Below are 17,214 nucleotides of genomic sequence, written 5' to 3' on the forward strand. Positions count from 1 at the left end.
GCCAAAGTTCTCTGTAATCCCCTCTCCGGCTTCCCAGAGAATCAGAGGATCCATCCCACATGGCCCAGGAAGATTATCTATTTTCACACTTTCCAGAATTGCTAACACCACCTTGTGCACCTCAATCTTATCTGTTGTCGTTGCCTGTATCTCAATATTCTCCTCAACAACATTGTCTTTTTCTTGTGTTAATACTGATGAAAAATATTCATTTTGCACCTCTCTTTTGGATTCCACGCACAACTTCCCACTACTGTCCTTGACTGGCCCTAATCTTACCCGAGTCATTCTTTTATTCCTGTTGAGAGTGTGTTGCTGGAAAAGCACATCAGGTCAGGCAGCATCCGAGGAGCAGGAAAATAGACGTTTTGGGCCAGAGCCTTCATCAGGAATCCGAATTTGTGCAATAGCCTATGTGGGGAACCTTATCAAACCCCTTACTGAAATCCATGTACACATTAAATGTTTTATCCTCGGATGCTGCCTGACCTGCTGTGCTTTTCCAGCAACACTCACTCGACTCTGATCTCCAGCATCTGCAGACCTCACTCTCCTATTCTTTTATTCCTGACATACCCATGGAAAGTTTTTGGGTTTTCCTTGGTTTTTACCTGCCAAAGGAGAAAGTGAGAACTGCAGATGCTGGATATCAGAGCTTAAAAATGTGTTGCTGGAAAAGCGCAGCAGGTCAGGCAGTATCAAAGGAACAGGAGAATCGATGTTTCGGGCATAAGCCCTTCTTCAGGAATAAAGATGGTGTGCCAAGCAGGCTAAGATAAAAGGTACCTTCTTCGCTGCTCTTAGCTCCATCTTTAGGTCCTTCCTAGTAACTTGTAACTCTCAAGTGCCCTAACTGAGCCGTCATGTATCATCCGAACATAAGCTTCCTCCTTCCTCTTGACAAGGGATTCAACTTATTTAGTAAACTACAGTTCCCTAGCTTGACCACTTGCTGCCTGCCTGATAGGTACATACCTATCAAGGACAAGCAGTAGCTGTTCCTTGAACAAGCTCCACTTGTCAATTGTGCCCACCCCCGGCAGTTTCCTTCCCCATCCTGTGCATTCTAAATCTTGCCTATTCGCATCATAATCACCTCGTCCCCCAGCTATATCTCTTGCCCTGCTGTATATACCTATCCATCTCCGTCGCTAAAGTAAGAGTAACTGAATTATGGTCATTATCACCAAAGTGCTCACCTACTTCCAAATCTGACATCTGGCCTGGTTCGTTTCCTGGTACTAAATCCAGTGTGACCTCGCCTCTGTCTACGTACTGTCAGAATACCCTTCTGCGCACAATGGGAAAAAAACTGCTGCATCCAAAGTTCTTGAACTATAGCGTTTCTAATCAATATTTGGAAATTTAAAGTCTCCCCTGTTACTTTCGCTCCTATCCAGAATCATCTTTGTAATCCTTTCCTTTACATCTCTGGATGGATATACATCTCTAGATGTATATAAAAAAAGACTCCTGTTTCTAACTTCAGCCCATACTATCTCAGTAGATGCATCCTTAAATGTCCTTTCTGCCACTATAATACTGTCCTTGACTAACCTCACACACCTCCCCCTTTTCTTACACCTTCCCTGATCTTACTGAAGCATCTAAACCCCAGAGTCTGCAACAACCATTCCTGTCCCTGTTCTATCCATGTCTCCCAAATGGCCACAACATCGAAGTCCCAAATACCAACCCATGCGCAAGTTCACCCATCTTATTCTGAATGCTCCTGGCGTTGAAGTAGACGCACTTCAAACCACCCTCCTGCCTGCCAGTAATTTTGTGCGACCTTTGAAACCTCATTCATGACCTCGTTACTCTCAACCTTTTTACACTGGAGCAGCAATTCAGGTTCCTGTACCCCTGCTGAATTAGTTTAAACTCTGACAAACAACATTAGCAAATTTCACCCCCAGGATATTAGTGCCCCTGTGGTTCGGGTGTAGACCTGCTGTTTCTCGAGGTCCCACCTACCTGAAGAGTTCTGGGGAATGAGCCCCAATTATCCAGAAGGTAGTACATGTATGGAATGGCCTGCCTGAGCAAGTGGTGGAGGCCAGTACAATTGTAACATTTAAAAGGCATCTGGATGGGTATATGAATAGGAAGGGTTTGGAGAGATATGGGCCAGGTGCTGGCAGGTGGGGCTAGATTGGGTTGGGATATCTGGTTGGCATGGAGGAGTTGGACTGAAGGGTCTGCTTCTGTGCTGTACCATCTCCATGACTCTGACTAGTGGCCATCCAATCGAGCTGGTTGCTTTGTCTCTCCTTGTGAGCTCACGAATAAACAAGTCAATAATCAGGCCTTGTGTGATGTGGTATTTCTAAATTGGACTGCTACAAGTGAGTCACCCACTGCATAATTTACTACTTTCCCCAACACTAGCACCTTGGAGGCAACACACCAAGTCTCTCTCATTCCCATAATATCTCCGATCTGTCCCCCTAACTATAAAGTCCCCAATGCCTGATGCAATTCTGAGCAAAAAGGATAGATTCTGTGCCAGAGACCTGTACCCTATAGCTTACCCCTAGTAAGTAGCCCCCCGCGCCCCCCCCAAACCACCTAATCCAAAACGGTACACTTGTTATATAGGGAGCGGCCACAGGGAATCCCTGCACTGACCTGTTTCCTACCCCTTCTAACAGTCACCCATCTTCATTTCTAAGAGTAACCATCTCTTTGTAGCTTTTATCTATAACTGTCTCTGCCTCCCAAATGATCCTAAGTTCATCCAATTCCAACTCCAGTACCCTAACTAGGGCATCAAGGAATTAATTCAGACACTGCAACTTGTTGCTGTTGAGAAGATATGAGATATTCTGTTTGAGTGGAAACTCTGGAAGCATAGAACTATATTTTCTTCAAAGGAAAAGTTACTTTTGACAACATTGCTGGAGTCGTTTGAAGTAGTCACAGTGTACTTGAATTTCTAAAAGATGCTTGATCAAGTAATTCACATCAGATATATCAGCGAATTTCTAGCTCCTGCAGGAAAAGCCACAGGTGTAACATGGATACGAAATTGGCTATTGACGGAAAATAAACTACTGTGTAGTAGTTAGTGGATGTATTTCAAAATGGTGGAAGTTTGTCATACAGGTCCTCGGGTCACTATCAGACCCTTTTCCTTATTTGGCATTTTGACAACCCGATCTTTATGCACAGGTTTGTGGATGATATGAAATTTTGAAGTGAGGAGGATTGTTTAGAACTTCAGAAGGATGAGTGGCTTGATCAGGTTCAATGCAGTGGAATGTGAAGTAGTTTACTATGGTACAAAGAACATAGAGAGACAAAAAAGAGCTCAAATCTGAAGGGAGTGCAGGAGCGGAGGGATGTGGGTGTATAAATTGGTGCTTTATTAATAGAAACATAAAATACCAGAGAAATTAGGTTACGTTGACCTTGTCTCAGACATTAGTTCGTGTGTCCAGTTTCAGGTTTGCACTTTACAGGATGTGGAGGCCTTAAAGCTTTTCAAGAAGGGATGAGCTGTTTTAATTGTATGCATAGATTGAAGAAGTTATTGAGGGGAATAGTGGTCTTCAAAATCATCTGTCTGGACAGAGTAGATCAGGAGGAACTCACCACACTCGTTAATGGTCAAAAATAGAATGGAACAGATTTAAAACAACAGTCAAAAGAATCTAAAGTGACATGAAAGTTTAGTCACAAAATGTGTGGAAAAGATCTGGAATGCTTCATGTAGTGGAGATAGGTGCAATCAGAGCCTTCAGAATAAAATGGCAACAATGTAGCAGTGTTGTGAGATGAAGACAATAAAGTGAGCATTTCAGTGAGGACCATTCAGAGGGCTGGTGCTGGAATGATAAGCTGCATCTCTGTCATTTGTACTGTAAAATTCTGTGAAGAGCTGTGAGATAACACAATTGAGTATGCGTTCCATCTTTTTGATGGTTGAGTGTTGACTATGTCTGTAAGTGGCCAGACTGGATTTGTCTGGGTGTTCTTGGACCAGACATACAGTACCTGACAATTTTCCGTATGGCTGGTTTTTGAGCCTTCAAGACCTCTATTTTTTTCATTAGTTTATCAGTTTTGGTTTGGAACTGGGAACTGAGTTAAAGATTACTTTGGACTGTGGGTGACAATTTGTCAGAAGGAAGAGACGAAACAAGGTTTTATTTATTTTTGAGGACAAGAAGTTACTGATCAAAAGGTTTTGCAGATGCTTTATTACTGTGGAAGAGCATTATGTTCAAACAGATGGCAGATGTGCGTTATTAACAAGCTTAGTATCTGGGAATTAGAATTCGGCCTATTGAGTCCATGCTGACCCTCTAAAGAGCATCCCACCTATCCCTGTAACCCTGTAATTCCCATGCCTAATCCACTTGACCTATACAACCCTGGACGCTATGGGCAATTTAGCATGGCCAGTCCACCAATTTGTAGATCTCTGGACTGTGGGAAGAAACCCATGCAGAGGTGGGGAAGAACATGCAAACCCCACACAGACAGTTCCCCGAGAGTGCAATCAAATTCAGGTCCCTTGCACTGAGAGGCAGCAGTGCTAACTATTGAACGATCGTGACCCATCCGGCAGAATTCGTATCTCATCAAGAAATGTGCATCTGAATACAGCAAAGACATTGGGGCCTGACAATATTCAATTGTGAAATGGGTGAACTCCAGAAGTAGCTGTGAATTGAGCCATGATTATATACTACCCTAGAATTGGTTCTCGTAAATCTGGAAACTGACTTTATGCTCAAGCAGATGGCAGATGTTGACTGGTAACTTGGACCCCTTGGAAGAAACAGTTAGTCTGTCAGGGAGTGGTCTGTGTTGGAGTTGGGTTTTAGATTGTCCTTTCTGACAGAAGAAATCTGGCTGTTGATGCTACAGCATGAAGATTTGAAAGCTGTATGCCTAATGTCCCATTAGAAGTTCTTTGAAGTTCAGGGAATAGGAAACTGGGTAGTAAGTATTATTTTAAAAAACCCAAAAAACTGTGGATGCTGGAAATGAGAAACAAACACACACAGTAAGCCTGGCAGCATCTTTGGAGAGAAAGCAGATAACTGGTTCTGAGGAAGGGTCACTGGACTTGAAACTCAACTTTCTTTCCATACATGCTGCCAGACCTGCTGAATTTTTCCAGCAATTTGTTTGTTTAAAAGTATTACTGTCTTTTATCTGAGTGAACTATAAAGGTGACCCTGATTGATATCTTCAGCAAATCGACTAAGAAACCATCATGTGTTGTCGGTGAAACAATGCACCATAAAAATCACTTGAGTAATAGAATAGAATCCTTAGTGTGGAAACAGGCTCTTCGGCCCAACAAGTCTGCACTGATTGAAAAGTATCTCTCACAGACCCATTTCCCCTGCCGTGTTACTCTACATTTAACCCAGACTAAACTAATGCACGTAACCTGCGCATCCCTGAACACAACGGGCAGTTTAGCATAGCCAATTCACCTACCCTGCTCCTCTTTGGACTGTGGGAAGAAACCGGAGCACTCTGAGAAAACCCACGCAGACACAGGGAGAATATGCAAACTCCACACAGACAGTCGCCCAAGGCAGGAATCGAACCTGGGACCCTGGTGCTGTGAGGCAAGAGTGTCAATTTTTTTTTCTCTATTTATCCCTTAATTGTTTGTTTGTCATTCTGTCTCTTACGTGAATAGGGCTGAAAGCAAAAGGGTTTTGAGCTGACTGCACAAATCAGTTAGATTACTTGGCTTAATTTTTGTTTTGTTGAATGTGTGGTGCTGGAAAAGCACAGCAGGTCAGGCAGCATCCGAGGAGCAGGAGAGTCTTAGCATTATTAAAATGCAAATTGGTGTCTGGAATTAATTATTCGTAGAGTCTCATACCGGTTATTCAAAAACTCTGGTTTGGAACCATTTGTGTCAATTTTGAGAGTCTGAACGTTAGATTTACTGTGACATGAATACAGAGGGAGAAAGGCTTAATTTTGGACTGGCTGTCTCTGTGTCGTAACATTGGACAAATGCCAGTATTGTAATTATGGCTCAATTCACAGCTACTTCTAGAGTTCCTCCACATTGCAACTGAATGTTGTCAGTGAGGAGGGCTGTTGTCGGCTGCAGAGGGACTTAGATAGGATGCAGAGCTGGGCTGAGGAGTGGCAGATGGAGTTCAACCCTGCCAAGTGTGAGGTTGTCCATTTTGGTAGAACGAATAAGAATGCGGAATACAGGGTTAATGGTAGGGTTCTTAGTCAGGTGGAGGAACAGAGGGATCTTGGGGTCTATGTACATAGATCTTTGAAGGTTGCCACTCAGGTGGATAGAGTTTGTAAGAAGGCCTATGGAGTATTATCGTTCATTAGCAGAGGGATTGAATTCAAGAGTCGTGAAGTGATGTTGCAGCTGTACAGGACTTTGGTTAGGCCACATTTGGAGTCCTGTGTGCAGTTCTGGTCGCCTCACTTTAGGAAAGATGTGGAAGCTTTGGAGAGGGTGCAGAGAAGATTTACCAGGATGTTGCCTGGAATGGAGAGTAGGTCGTACGAGGATAGGTTGAGAGTTCTCGGCCTTTTCTCGTTGGAATGGCGAAGGATGAGGGGTGACTTGATAGAGGTTTATAAGATGATCAGAGGAATAGATAGAGTAGACAGTCAGAAACTTTTTCCCCCGGGTACAACAGAGTGTTACAAGGGGACATAAATTTAAGGTGAAGGGTGGAAGGTATAGGGGAGATGTCAGGGGTGGGTTCTTTACCCAGAGAGTGGTGGGGGCATGGAATGCGCTGCCCGTGGGAGTGGTAGAGTCAGAATCATTGGCGACCTTTAAGCGGCATTTGGATAGGTACATGGATGGGTGCTTAATCTAGGTTAGAAGTTCGGCACAACATCGTGGGCCGAAGGGCCTGTTCTGTGCTGTATTGTTCTATGTTCTATGTTCTATGTTCTAGGACCTATGCTTTTGTTATATCCATTGGCACATTTCTTGAGATGTGGAGTGAGTTCATGTTATTGAAGTTTAGCGTCTCTTTTCTAGTCACAAACTCTGTAACTTTCCTATTTTGGGGTTGTCAGTTAGCTCAGTTGGCTGGATGGCTGCTTTGCAGTGCAGAGTGATGCCAACAGCAAACATTCAAATCCTGCACTGACTGAGATTACCGTGAAAAAAAATTTCCTTTTCAACCTCTTCCCCTCAACTGAGTGCGCAGCCTAATGGTCTGGCAAGACTCTGGCCAGCCCTTCATACCTTGCCTTGGCTGAACCATCTGAAGCTAAATTGAATTGTTTTACACCCTCTATCACTGACCCGCAAAGTAAGTTTTTGACGACATGTACTTTGATTTGCAGACCAAAATAAATGATGTCCAACTTTGCACTTACCTCAGCTTATCTACTACTGAGACCTCATCCTTATCATCTTTGTCATCTCTTGATTTTAACTACTGGCTGGCTTCACACAATCCATAGTCTGTTAACTCATGATTGGAGTTTAGTTGAGATGAGGTGAGTATTGTCTGCCAGTTGTAGAACTGTTGGGTGATCTACGTTGCCTTTCTCCAGAAGGTTGGCAATATTTCGATATTTGGACCGTCAGAGGTTTCCCACTGAATTAAGGCCAAACTTGAGCAAACATCCTACCTCCAATAGCTTTGCAGTATTGGCAGTGCCACCTGGAGTGTTGGAAATATTGTACTGCAGCCTATATGATGGATTCTCTGGAGTCAGGCAAGTGTTGTGAGATTCAACGGACTATAGCAGCCAACAGGAAAAGAGTAGCTCTTTAGGGCCTTCTTTTCAATCTGGGACCCTCATTCAGGCACACCGAGCATGAAAATGAGGGCTTTGTTAAATTGAAGTACCTTTTCCGATGGTCCAAGGGCCTATGTGGTTATCAACTGTTGTCACATAAACAAAAGAATTTCTGGGGAACAGTCTTTCACTCAATGGATGGTCAGGATTTCAAATGCACTGGATGAGATGGTAGATGGCACATTCAATTTAGTCTTTACAGAGGTAATTGGATAAGTAAATCAAAGCGAAAACAGTGCAGGGAAATGGTATGAATGGAACAAAAAGCTGGCCAAGCCAGCAACATCTCCATTCCATGGACAAGTATTAAAAAAAAAGCTGCTAAAATATTCAGCAGGCTAGGTTTGTGAGGAGCGAGGAATAAAATTAACATTGTCAATTCCAGATCCTCTAGATTCATTTGAAAATTTTATCCATTTCTAGGGTATTGTTGATTCTGAACAAGAGGCATTTGAACTGCTACCAGATGATGAACGACAGTGTGAGACATGCAAGACAACATGTTTCCTGTCTGCTGTTACATGTACTTGCGATCCCAATCGGCTTGTGTGTCTTTATCACATTAAGGATCTATGCAATTGCCCAGTTACGAACCTCTGTCTCAGGTAAGTTGACTTATTTTATGTATCAGTATGTTTAAACTGATTAAAAATCACACAACACCATGTTATAGTCCAACAGGTTTATTTGGACGCACTAGCTTTTGGAGCACTACTCCTTTTGTGTGAAAATAAAACTTTCCTAGCACATGGCCCTTAAGCTTATACCCCCTAGTATTTGACATTTCCATCCTCTGAAAGAAACTCCAACTATTCACTCTGTCCATGCATTTCATCATTTATATGTTCCTCCACGTCACCCTTCAGCCTCCCACACTTGAGTGAAAATAATCCAAGTTTGTGCAGCCTCTCCTTATAGCTAATACAGTCCAATCCAGGTAGCATTCTGGTAAATCTCTTTTGCACCCTCTCTAAAACTTCAGCATCCTTCCCATAATGTGGAGTGCAGAACTGAGCACAATACTCCAAATGGGGCTTAACTAAAGTTTTATAAAGCTGCAATATTGCTTGCCAAATTTTGTACTCAATGACCTGACTAATGAAGGCAAACATGCCATATGCCACCTTGATCACCTTACCAGTTTGTGCTTCCACTTTCTGGGCACTCTCTCAGATCCCTCTGCCTATCAATGTTCCTAAGGTTCCTACTGTCATGAAGTTGGTGTGTAAGAATTGTAAAATTGTGGGAAAGCATTGTCGTCTCTTTAAGAAATAGTATTCTTTTCCGTGCTTACAGTTAAAATGAATGTCTGTGCAGCTGCAAGTTCTTGAACTGAAACAGTGTATTGAAATTTTACAGTTGTCAGGCCCAAGTAGAATTTTACCCAGACACCAGTGTAAATTGAGCCAGTTAATTTAAAAAGACAGTTGGAGACTAAGGACAAATTGAACTTAAAATAGATTGGTTTCAGGGTGTCAAAGCAATCAGATTATAAAAACTGAATGTGTCATAGGGGTATATAAAACCAGGATATTTGAAAATTAAGGGAGAGCCAACTGTCATCTGAATACGGAACAACCTGTTATCTAAGAAATACTGGGCTGTCACAAGAACGTTCCATCTCTTAGGAAAAAACATCTACTTATGAAGGTACAAGGCATGTTCAGCTAATATTTCAGACACCAGAATTCAACAGACTGAGAATGTGTTTGAGACAGCAGAATCAGAGGAGAGGATGAGGACCATTCCAGGAAGGTGTATTTTCACTGCAGTTTTGAAAGATTAAGTTTTAATTTATTGTTCTTAATTGGGTTTATATAAGTGGGACCTGTATTATTGAAACAGCATTTAAACTGGAATAGAATTCAAATTCAGTTAGGGAATAGGTAGTAGTTAGGAAGCAATTACTTTGTTTGTTAGTGGCTCATTGTTGGAATTAGATAAATAAATGACTACTTTTTAACTATAAAGTGAGTATTAGGAATTCAATTTCATCTAAACATTCCTTTGTAACAGTTTGGGGTAAGAGGTAGATGATACCATTTGTCTGACTACAAGATCTTCTCTGCATGTTTTGGGTTTCAGTTACAAAGGTGTTGACCTCCGCTTCGTAACACTACCATTTACTGTATTCATTCCTCTTGCAGTTGACCTCCCAAAATGTATCACGTAACACCTGGCTGGATTAAACTCAATTTTCATTTCTCAGACCAACCTTTCCAACTGATCTATACCATGTTTTGAAAACATGTCCTTAAATATGGACGACTTGTACTGAAACTATTTGTTTTTGTCCGATACAATCCAATGGAAAGAAAAATAAGGAATTCGTGAATGGTCAATGTTTTTATTTCTTTCTCCAAACTAGGTACCGGTACACACTAGATGAGCTCCCATCAATGCTTTATGGAGTTAAAGAGCGAGCCCAGTCATATGACAACTGGGTGAGCAAAGTGAGAGAAGTCATGGAAGCAGAGTTTAATCACAAGAAAGGTATGTTTTTTAATTTAATTTCTTTATATTCATAATATTTAAAAAAAGGTCATCTTGTACAACACACTTCATCATCTGGTTAACTGTTAGATTTTACAATCCTCACCTATTAGATGAGTTAGCCATTGTAAAAGCCCCATGCAGGCTTACGGGGATTGGATGGGTCTGGGTGGGATACTTTTCGGAGGGTTTGTGCAGATCTGATGGGTCAAATGGCCTCTTTTTGCACTGTAAGGATTCTATGATTCTACTGTTGATTAACTTTAACCAATTTACTGGACAATTTTTATCAAGGTTAATGTACAGGATTTCAGCAAAACGATGTGAAGGAGGAAGTCTATCGCTTAAACTCAATCAATATGTTTTGAAGATAATACAACAAGCTTCATTTTAACTGGCACTCTCAATAAACCAGCAAACGTTATCTACCTGAAATACTGGAAGTTTACTGTAATATTGTAATCTCTGCAATGTCCAAGTAATCATTTGAGGTGTGAGTAGGAAGGCTCTCTGCCAGTATGTTTTATTTTAGGCATTGTTGCATTATCTATCCAAATGTTTTAAAATGTTGCTATTGTCCCTGCCTCAACACTTTCTCTGGCAGCCCCTTCCATATACGTGCCACTGTCTGCTTGAAGTTGCCCCTCTAATTCTCCTTAAATCTTTCCCCTCTCACCTAAAAATGATGTCCTCTAGTTTTCAATTTCCCATCCCTTGGTAAAAGACTGTAAGCATTCATCCGATCTACGCTCCTCATGATTTTGTATACCTCAATAAGGTCACCCCTCATTCCCTTACAGTTCAAGAAAAAAACTTTGGTAGAAGATTTGTAGCTCGGGTGCTCATTGTTGTGGTTCTGTTCGCCGAGCTGGGAATTTGTCTTGCAAACGTTTCGTCCCCTGTCTCGGTGACATCCTCAGTGCTTGGGAGCCTCCTGTGAAGCGCTTCTGTGCTGTTTCTTCCGGCATTTATAGTGGCCTGTCTCTGCCGCTTCCGGTTGTCAGTTCGAGCTGTCCACTGTAGTGGCCGGTATATTGGGCCCAGGTCGATGTGTTTGTTGATAGAGTCTGCGGATGAGTGCCATGCCTCTAGGAATTCCCTGGCTGTTCTCTGTTTGGCTTGCCCTATAATGGTAGTGTTGTCCCAGTCGAATTCATGTTGCTTGTCGTCTGTGTGTGTGGCTACTAAGGATAGCTGGTCGTGTCGTTTTGTGGCTAGTTGGCGTTCGTGTATACGGATCGTTAACTGTCTTCCTGTTTGTCCGATGTAGTGTTTTGTGCAGTCCTTGCATGGGATTTTGTACACTACATTAGTTTTGCTCATGTTGGGTATCAGGTCCTTCGTTCTGGTGAGTTGTTGTCTGAGAGTGGCTGTTGGTTTGTGTGCTGTTATGAGTCCTAGTGGTCGCAGTAGTCTGGCTGTCAGTTCAGAAATGCTCCTGATGTATGGTAGTGTGGCTAGTCCTTTGGGTTGTGGCATGTCCTCGTTCCGTTGTCTCTCCCTTAGGCATCTGTTGATGAAATTGCGAGGGTATCCGTTTTTGGCGAATACTTGTATAGGTGTTCCTCTTCCTCTTTTTGTAGTTCTGGTGTGCTGCAGTGTGTTGTGGCCCTTTTGAATAGTGTCCTGATGCAACTTCGTTTGTGTGTGTTGGGGTGGTTGCTTTCATAGTTTAGGATTGCTCTGTGTGTGTGGCTTTCCTGTAAACCTTTGTGGTGAATTCTCCGTTGGGTGTTCTCTGTACCATCACGTCTAGGAATGGGAGTTGGTTGTCCTTTTCTTCCTCTCTAGTGAATCAGATTCCTGTGAGTGTGGTGTTGATGATCTGGTGTGTGTTCTCTATTTCTGTGTTTTTAATTATTACAAAGATGTCATCCACGTATCTGACCCAGAGTTTGGGTTGAAGTTGTGGTAAGACTGTTTGTTCTAACCTTTGCATTACTACTTCTGCTATGAGTCCAGAGATCGGTGAGCCCATGAGTGTTCCGTTGATTTGTTCATATATTTGGTTATTGAATGTGAAGTGTGTTGTGAGGCACAAGTCCAGTAGTTTAAGTATGCCGTCTTTGTTGATAGGTTCAACGTCCTGTCGTCTGTTATGTCTGTCCAGCAGGTTTGCTATTGTTTCTTTGGCTAGTGTTTTGTCGATGGAGGTGAACAGTGCCGTTACATCGAATGAGACCATAGTTTCTTCCTTGTCTGTGTGTATATTTCTGATGATGTCCAAGAATTCCTGTGTCGATTGTATAGATTGTCTGGATCCGCTGATCAGGTGTTTCAGTTTCTGCTGTAGTTCTTTGGCCAGTTTGTGTGATGGTGTCCCTGGTAGTGATACTATGGGTCTGAGTGGGATGTCTGGTTTGTGCACTTTGGGTAGTCCATCGAATCTGGGGGTGTTGTTGCTTTCAGGTTTCATTCTTTGTAGGTCAGACCTGGTTATCTGTCCGTTTTTTTGTAGATTCCTCAGTGTGTTGTTTATCCTATTGGTGAGCTGTGGGGTGGGGTCAAACTCCCTCTTTTGGTAGGTGTTGGTATCTGCAAGTAGTTGTTGTGCTTTTTGGATGTACTCTGCTTTGTCCAGGATGACCGTCATTCTGTCTTTGTCTGCTGGTAGTATGATTATGTTCTTATCGTTTCTTAGTGATTTTAGTGCTTCCCTCTCCTTGGTGTTGAGGTTATGTGTTTGTTTTTTTCTTGTTATCAGCGGTACGATACTTTGTCTCGCAGTTTGTTGTGTCTCTTCTGTCAGTCCATTGTTTCTGAGTGTGCATTCTAGTGCTGCTAGGAAGTCTGCTGTCTTGGCGTCCCTGTGGTTGTAGTTGCATGTAGACTCCTATCCTGGCCAACTTCTCCCTACAACTCAGGCCTATTACTCCAGGCAACATCCTCATAAATCTTCTTTGAACTCTTTCCAATTTAACTATGTCTTTCCTATAACATGGTGACCAAAACTATGCACAATACTCCAAGTGTGGCCTCACCAATGACTTATACAACAGTAATATAACATCCCAACTCTTACACTCTATAGAGTCATAGAGTCCTACAGCACGGAAACAGGTTATTTGGCCCAAACTGGTCCATGCCATCCAAAATGTCCATCCACACTCATCCCATTTCCCTGCACTTGCCCCATATCCTTCTAAACCTTTCTTATCCATATATCTGTCCAAATGCCTTTTTAAATGTTGTTACTGTACTAGCCTCAAACACTTCTACTGGCAGTCATTCCACATATGTACCATCCTCTGGGCGGCACGGTGGCACAGTGGTTAGCACTGCTGCCTCACAGCGCCAGAGACCCAGGTTCAATTCCTGCCTCAGGCGACTGTCTGTGTGGAGTTTGCACATTCTCCTCATGTCTATGTGGGTTTCTACTGGGTGCTCCGGTTTCCTCCCACAGTCCAAAAATGTGCAGGGTAGGTGAATTGGCCATGCAAAATTGCCCATAGTGTTAGGTGAAAGGGTAAATTTAGGGGACTGGGTTTGGGTGGGTTGCTCTTCAGAGGGTCAGTGTGGACTTGTTGGGCCGAAGGGCCTGTTTCCACACTGTAGGGAATTTAACCTAATCTAAAAATGTTGCTCCTCAGGTTCCCTTCTATTCTTCCCATTCTAACCTTAAACTGGTGCCCTCTAGTTCTGTATTCCCCCAATCCTAGGGAAAAAACAGAGTGCATTTACCCTCTCGCTGTGTCTCATTATTTTACAGACTTCTGCAAGATCCCCCCTCAATCTCCACTGCTCTAAAGAAAAAAGTCCGAGCTTGTCCAACCTCTCCCGATAACTCAACATCCTTGTAAATTTCTTCTGCACTCTTTCCAGTTTAGTAACATACTGCCTATAATAAGGTTACCAAAACTGAATACAACACTCCAAGTGCGGCCTCACCAACTTCCTGTATAACTGCAACATAACTTCCCAACTTCTATACTCAATGCCCTGACTGATGAAGGCCAGTGTGCCAAAAGCTTCCTTCACTGCCCTGTCTACCTGTGATCCTGCTTTCAGAAAACAGTGCACCTGAACTGCAAGGTCCCTCTGTTCCACTACATTCCTTAAGGCCCTACCATTCACCATGAAACTCCTACCTGATTTATCTTTGCAAGATGCAATTCCACACACTTACCTATATTAAACTCCATTTGCCATTCCTCAGCCCACTTCCCCAGCTGATCAAGGTCCTACTGCACTTGCTGCTAACCTCCCTCACTGTCCACGATACTGCCTATTTTAGTGTCATCTGTAAACTTCCTAATCATGCCTTGTATATCCTCATTCAAATCATTGATATAGATAACAAAAAGCAATGGGCCCAGCATGGACCCCTTGAGACACTCCACTTGTCACAGTCCATGAAGGATCCTTCCATTGTTACCCTCTGCTTTCTACCATCAAGCCAATTGTGTATCCAATTTGTCAGCTTGCCCTGGATTCCATGCGACCTAACCTTCCAGAGCAGACAATCATGTGGAACCTTATCAAAGGTCTTTCTAAAATCCATATGACTGTCCACTGCCCTGCTCTCGTCAACCTACTCCAATGCCTTGTTCATGAAAAGTATGCACTATTTATTCTGTAGTGTAGAAAATATTTGTCTGATGTCCTGACAATGCCCTAATGGATCCCCCAGAACGAAGTCAAGTGTGCCATTGGATCAGAAATATGCTAATTCTAAGATCATAAGAATAAAAGCTGGAGCAATCCATTCAACCCATTGAGTCTGCTTGCCACTTGCGACTTTTGGGTATCACAATCTCAGTATCTAATATAGGCAGTTAAAGATTTGGAAGTAATTTTCTGATTGTTAATTAAGTTTAAGAAGCAGCAGGTTAGATATAAACCTTTAGATAAAATATACAGCCATGACAAGGAGGAATGATTCATGGATACAAACAGATATGGATTGTTTCGATATTGTTTCGATCTTGCATCGAGCATCTGAGTTGAGGTAAGGACTTCCTAATTTGAAAATACTACCTCAGAGTTTTGTTTGTTGGGAAAGCCTTTCTGCTCTGGTACTGTAACTCCAAAGCCAATATGGCCTATCTATTCTTGGTTCCTGCACAGCTCGTCCAGTGCAGATCTGACCTAGTCCCAGCATGGTTACTTCAGTGCAGAACCTGACTCCTGAATCTCTTGGCCCCTGCACGGCTTTACCAGTGTAGATTTGGCTTTTCAAAGTTGCTTGATCTCATGCGGTTATTCCAGCATGGAACTGGCTTAGCCCCTGTTGGTTTCCCTCAGCACATCCTGTCCTGGGTACTTCTCTCTGAGCCTGGCATTTATTGTTTTATCATATTCTAACAGCAAGTGACTTGTGCCATATCAGTCAGTGTGTGAAGCCTTTTGGCCAGTGACCATGGGACAACCAATCATGATGTCAGATAATCATTGATGTCTTGCCCACCTTTTATCTGACAGTTAGTTTGCTATTCTTTCCAAGAACAAGTGCTACTTATTGTTGAAAACCACACACTGATAATAGGGTGTGTATAGCAGCAGAAATTGTTGACTCTAGTTTAATGCGTATTGTACCTCTGTTTTTTGTAACTCTTCCCTTTGTTCAGTACTGCTGGGGATTTGCTGTTAAATGAAGTCTCATACTGAGATCAATGAGGAAAATCAGTTTTTTAAGGGACCCCAATCTTCAACATTTCCCTGCCCCACCTTTTGGTCCTTGGCCTAGACCCAGAGTAGCCAACTAAGAGAGTCATAGATTCATACAGCATAGAATCAGGCCCTTTGGCCCATCATGTCTACACTCACCAATAAACACCAAACGATACTAATTCTGTTTACGTGCACTTGGTCCAAACCCAACTATGCCCCTGCATTTTGAGTACTCAGCGTGCTGCTTCTTAAGTGTTGTGGGAGTACCTGTCTCCACCACCCTTTCAGGCAGGCAGTTGCATATTTCAATCACTAGTTGAAAATAATTTTTCTTCAATCTCCTCTAAACCACTTACTCTTCAGCTTAAACTGGTCTAAGTTGCATCTGCTGTGGGGAAGAGATTCTCCTGTCTATGTGTCTCATAATTTTGTATATCTCCATTGGCCTCTTCTGCTCCAAGGAAAACCAACCCAGCCTATAAGTGAGACTTTTCATCCCAGACCACACTCTGGAGAATCTTCTTTGTACCCTCTCTGATGCAATCACATCCTTCAGATAGTGTGATAATCAGAAGTGTTTGCAGTATTCCATCTCTAGCCTAACCAATGTTTTATAAAATTCTAACAAGTCTTCCTTTTTTATCCTCTGCCCTGATTAGTGAAGGTAAGCATCTGGTGTGCTACCTTCACCACCCTGTCTAACTGTGCTGACGTCTCCAGGGATATATTGACTTGTTCACCAAGATCTCTTTGTTCCTCAGTACTTCCTCGTACCTATCAGGATTAAGTTAAGTTTGCTGTGACTGCCCAATTTACCGGCTGACCAATATCAAGCTCTAGCCTGAGATCATCCTCTTCAATGATAGCACCACAAACTTTCATGTCATCTGCACACTTAGTGATTATACTATCGATATTCTGTGGTTTACATCCAAGTCATTAATGTATGTAACAAATAGTTATAATTAAGCCAGTTCTTGTATTTTTAATTTGTATTTTAGCTGTAGTGTAAAATAGTGTGTTTTTGCCTAAAGCTTCATCAATCTAATTACATCTGGAACACAATGCCTATAAAATTAGTAGTAGTTAGGATCTAGACTATCTTAATATATTTTGACGGGGTTTGGACTGGTCTTGACAAATTGGAGACCAATTTGTCAGTATCAATCACAAACCTTGCAAAAAGTATCACAATCTCTTAATTCCAGGTTAGTTTTAGTATTATCAGTCTCAAAAGCAATGAGTATTGGTATTTCTTATTTCGGGTGTTAAATTCAATTGGTTTAAATAGGGTGTGCCTTATGTAAAAAAAGGCTTTCTGTCACAGAGTTT

General features: G+C 42.3%; 1 protein-coding gene across 2 annotated transcripts in view; it reads left to right on the forward strand.

Moving 5' to 3' along the window:
• kdm5a (lysine demethylase 5A) overlaps nucleotides 1-17,214 on the forward strand; it is a 203,173-nt gene that overhangs the window by 98,574 nt on the left and 87,385 nt on the right. For both annotated transcript variants that reach the window (XM_072552438.1, XM_072552439.1), the window contains exons 15-16: nucleotides 8,203-8,384; nucleotides 10,148-10,272. In XM_072552438.1, coding sequence (XP_072408539.1) covers nucleotides 8,203-8,384; nucleotides 10,148-10,272 — 307 coding nt within the window. The remainder of the gene's footprint in view (nucleotides 1-8,202; nucleotides 8,385-10,147; nucleotides 10,273-17,214) is intronic.

The sequence above is a fragment of the Chiloscyllium punctatum genome, chromosome 32 (assembly GCF_047496795.1).
Source record: "Chiloscyllium punctatum isolate Juve2018m chromosome 32, sChiPun1.3, whole genome shotgun sequence".
In the NCBI taxonomy this organism is placed as follows: domain Eukaryota; kingdom Metazoa; phylum Chordata; class Chondrichthyes; order Orectolobiformes; family Hemiscylliidae; genus Chiloscyllium; species Chiloscyllium punctatum.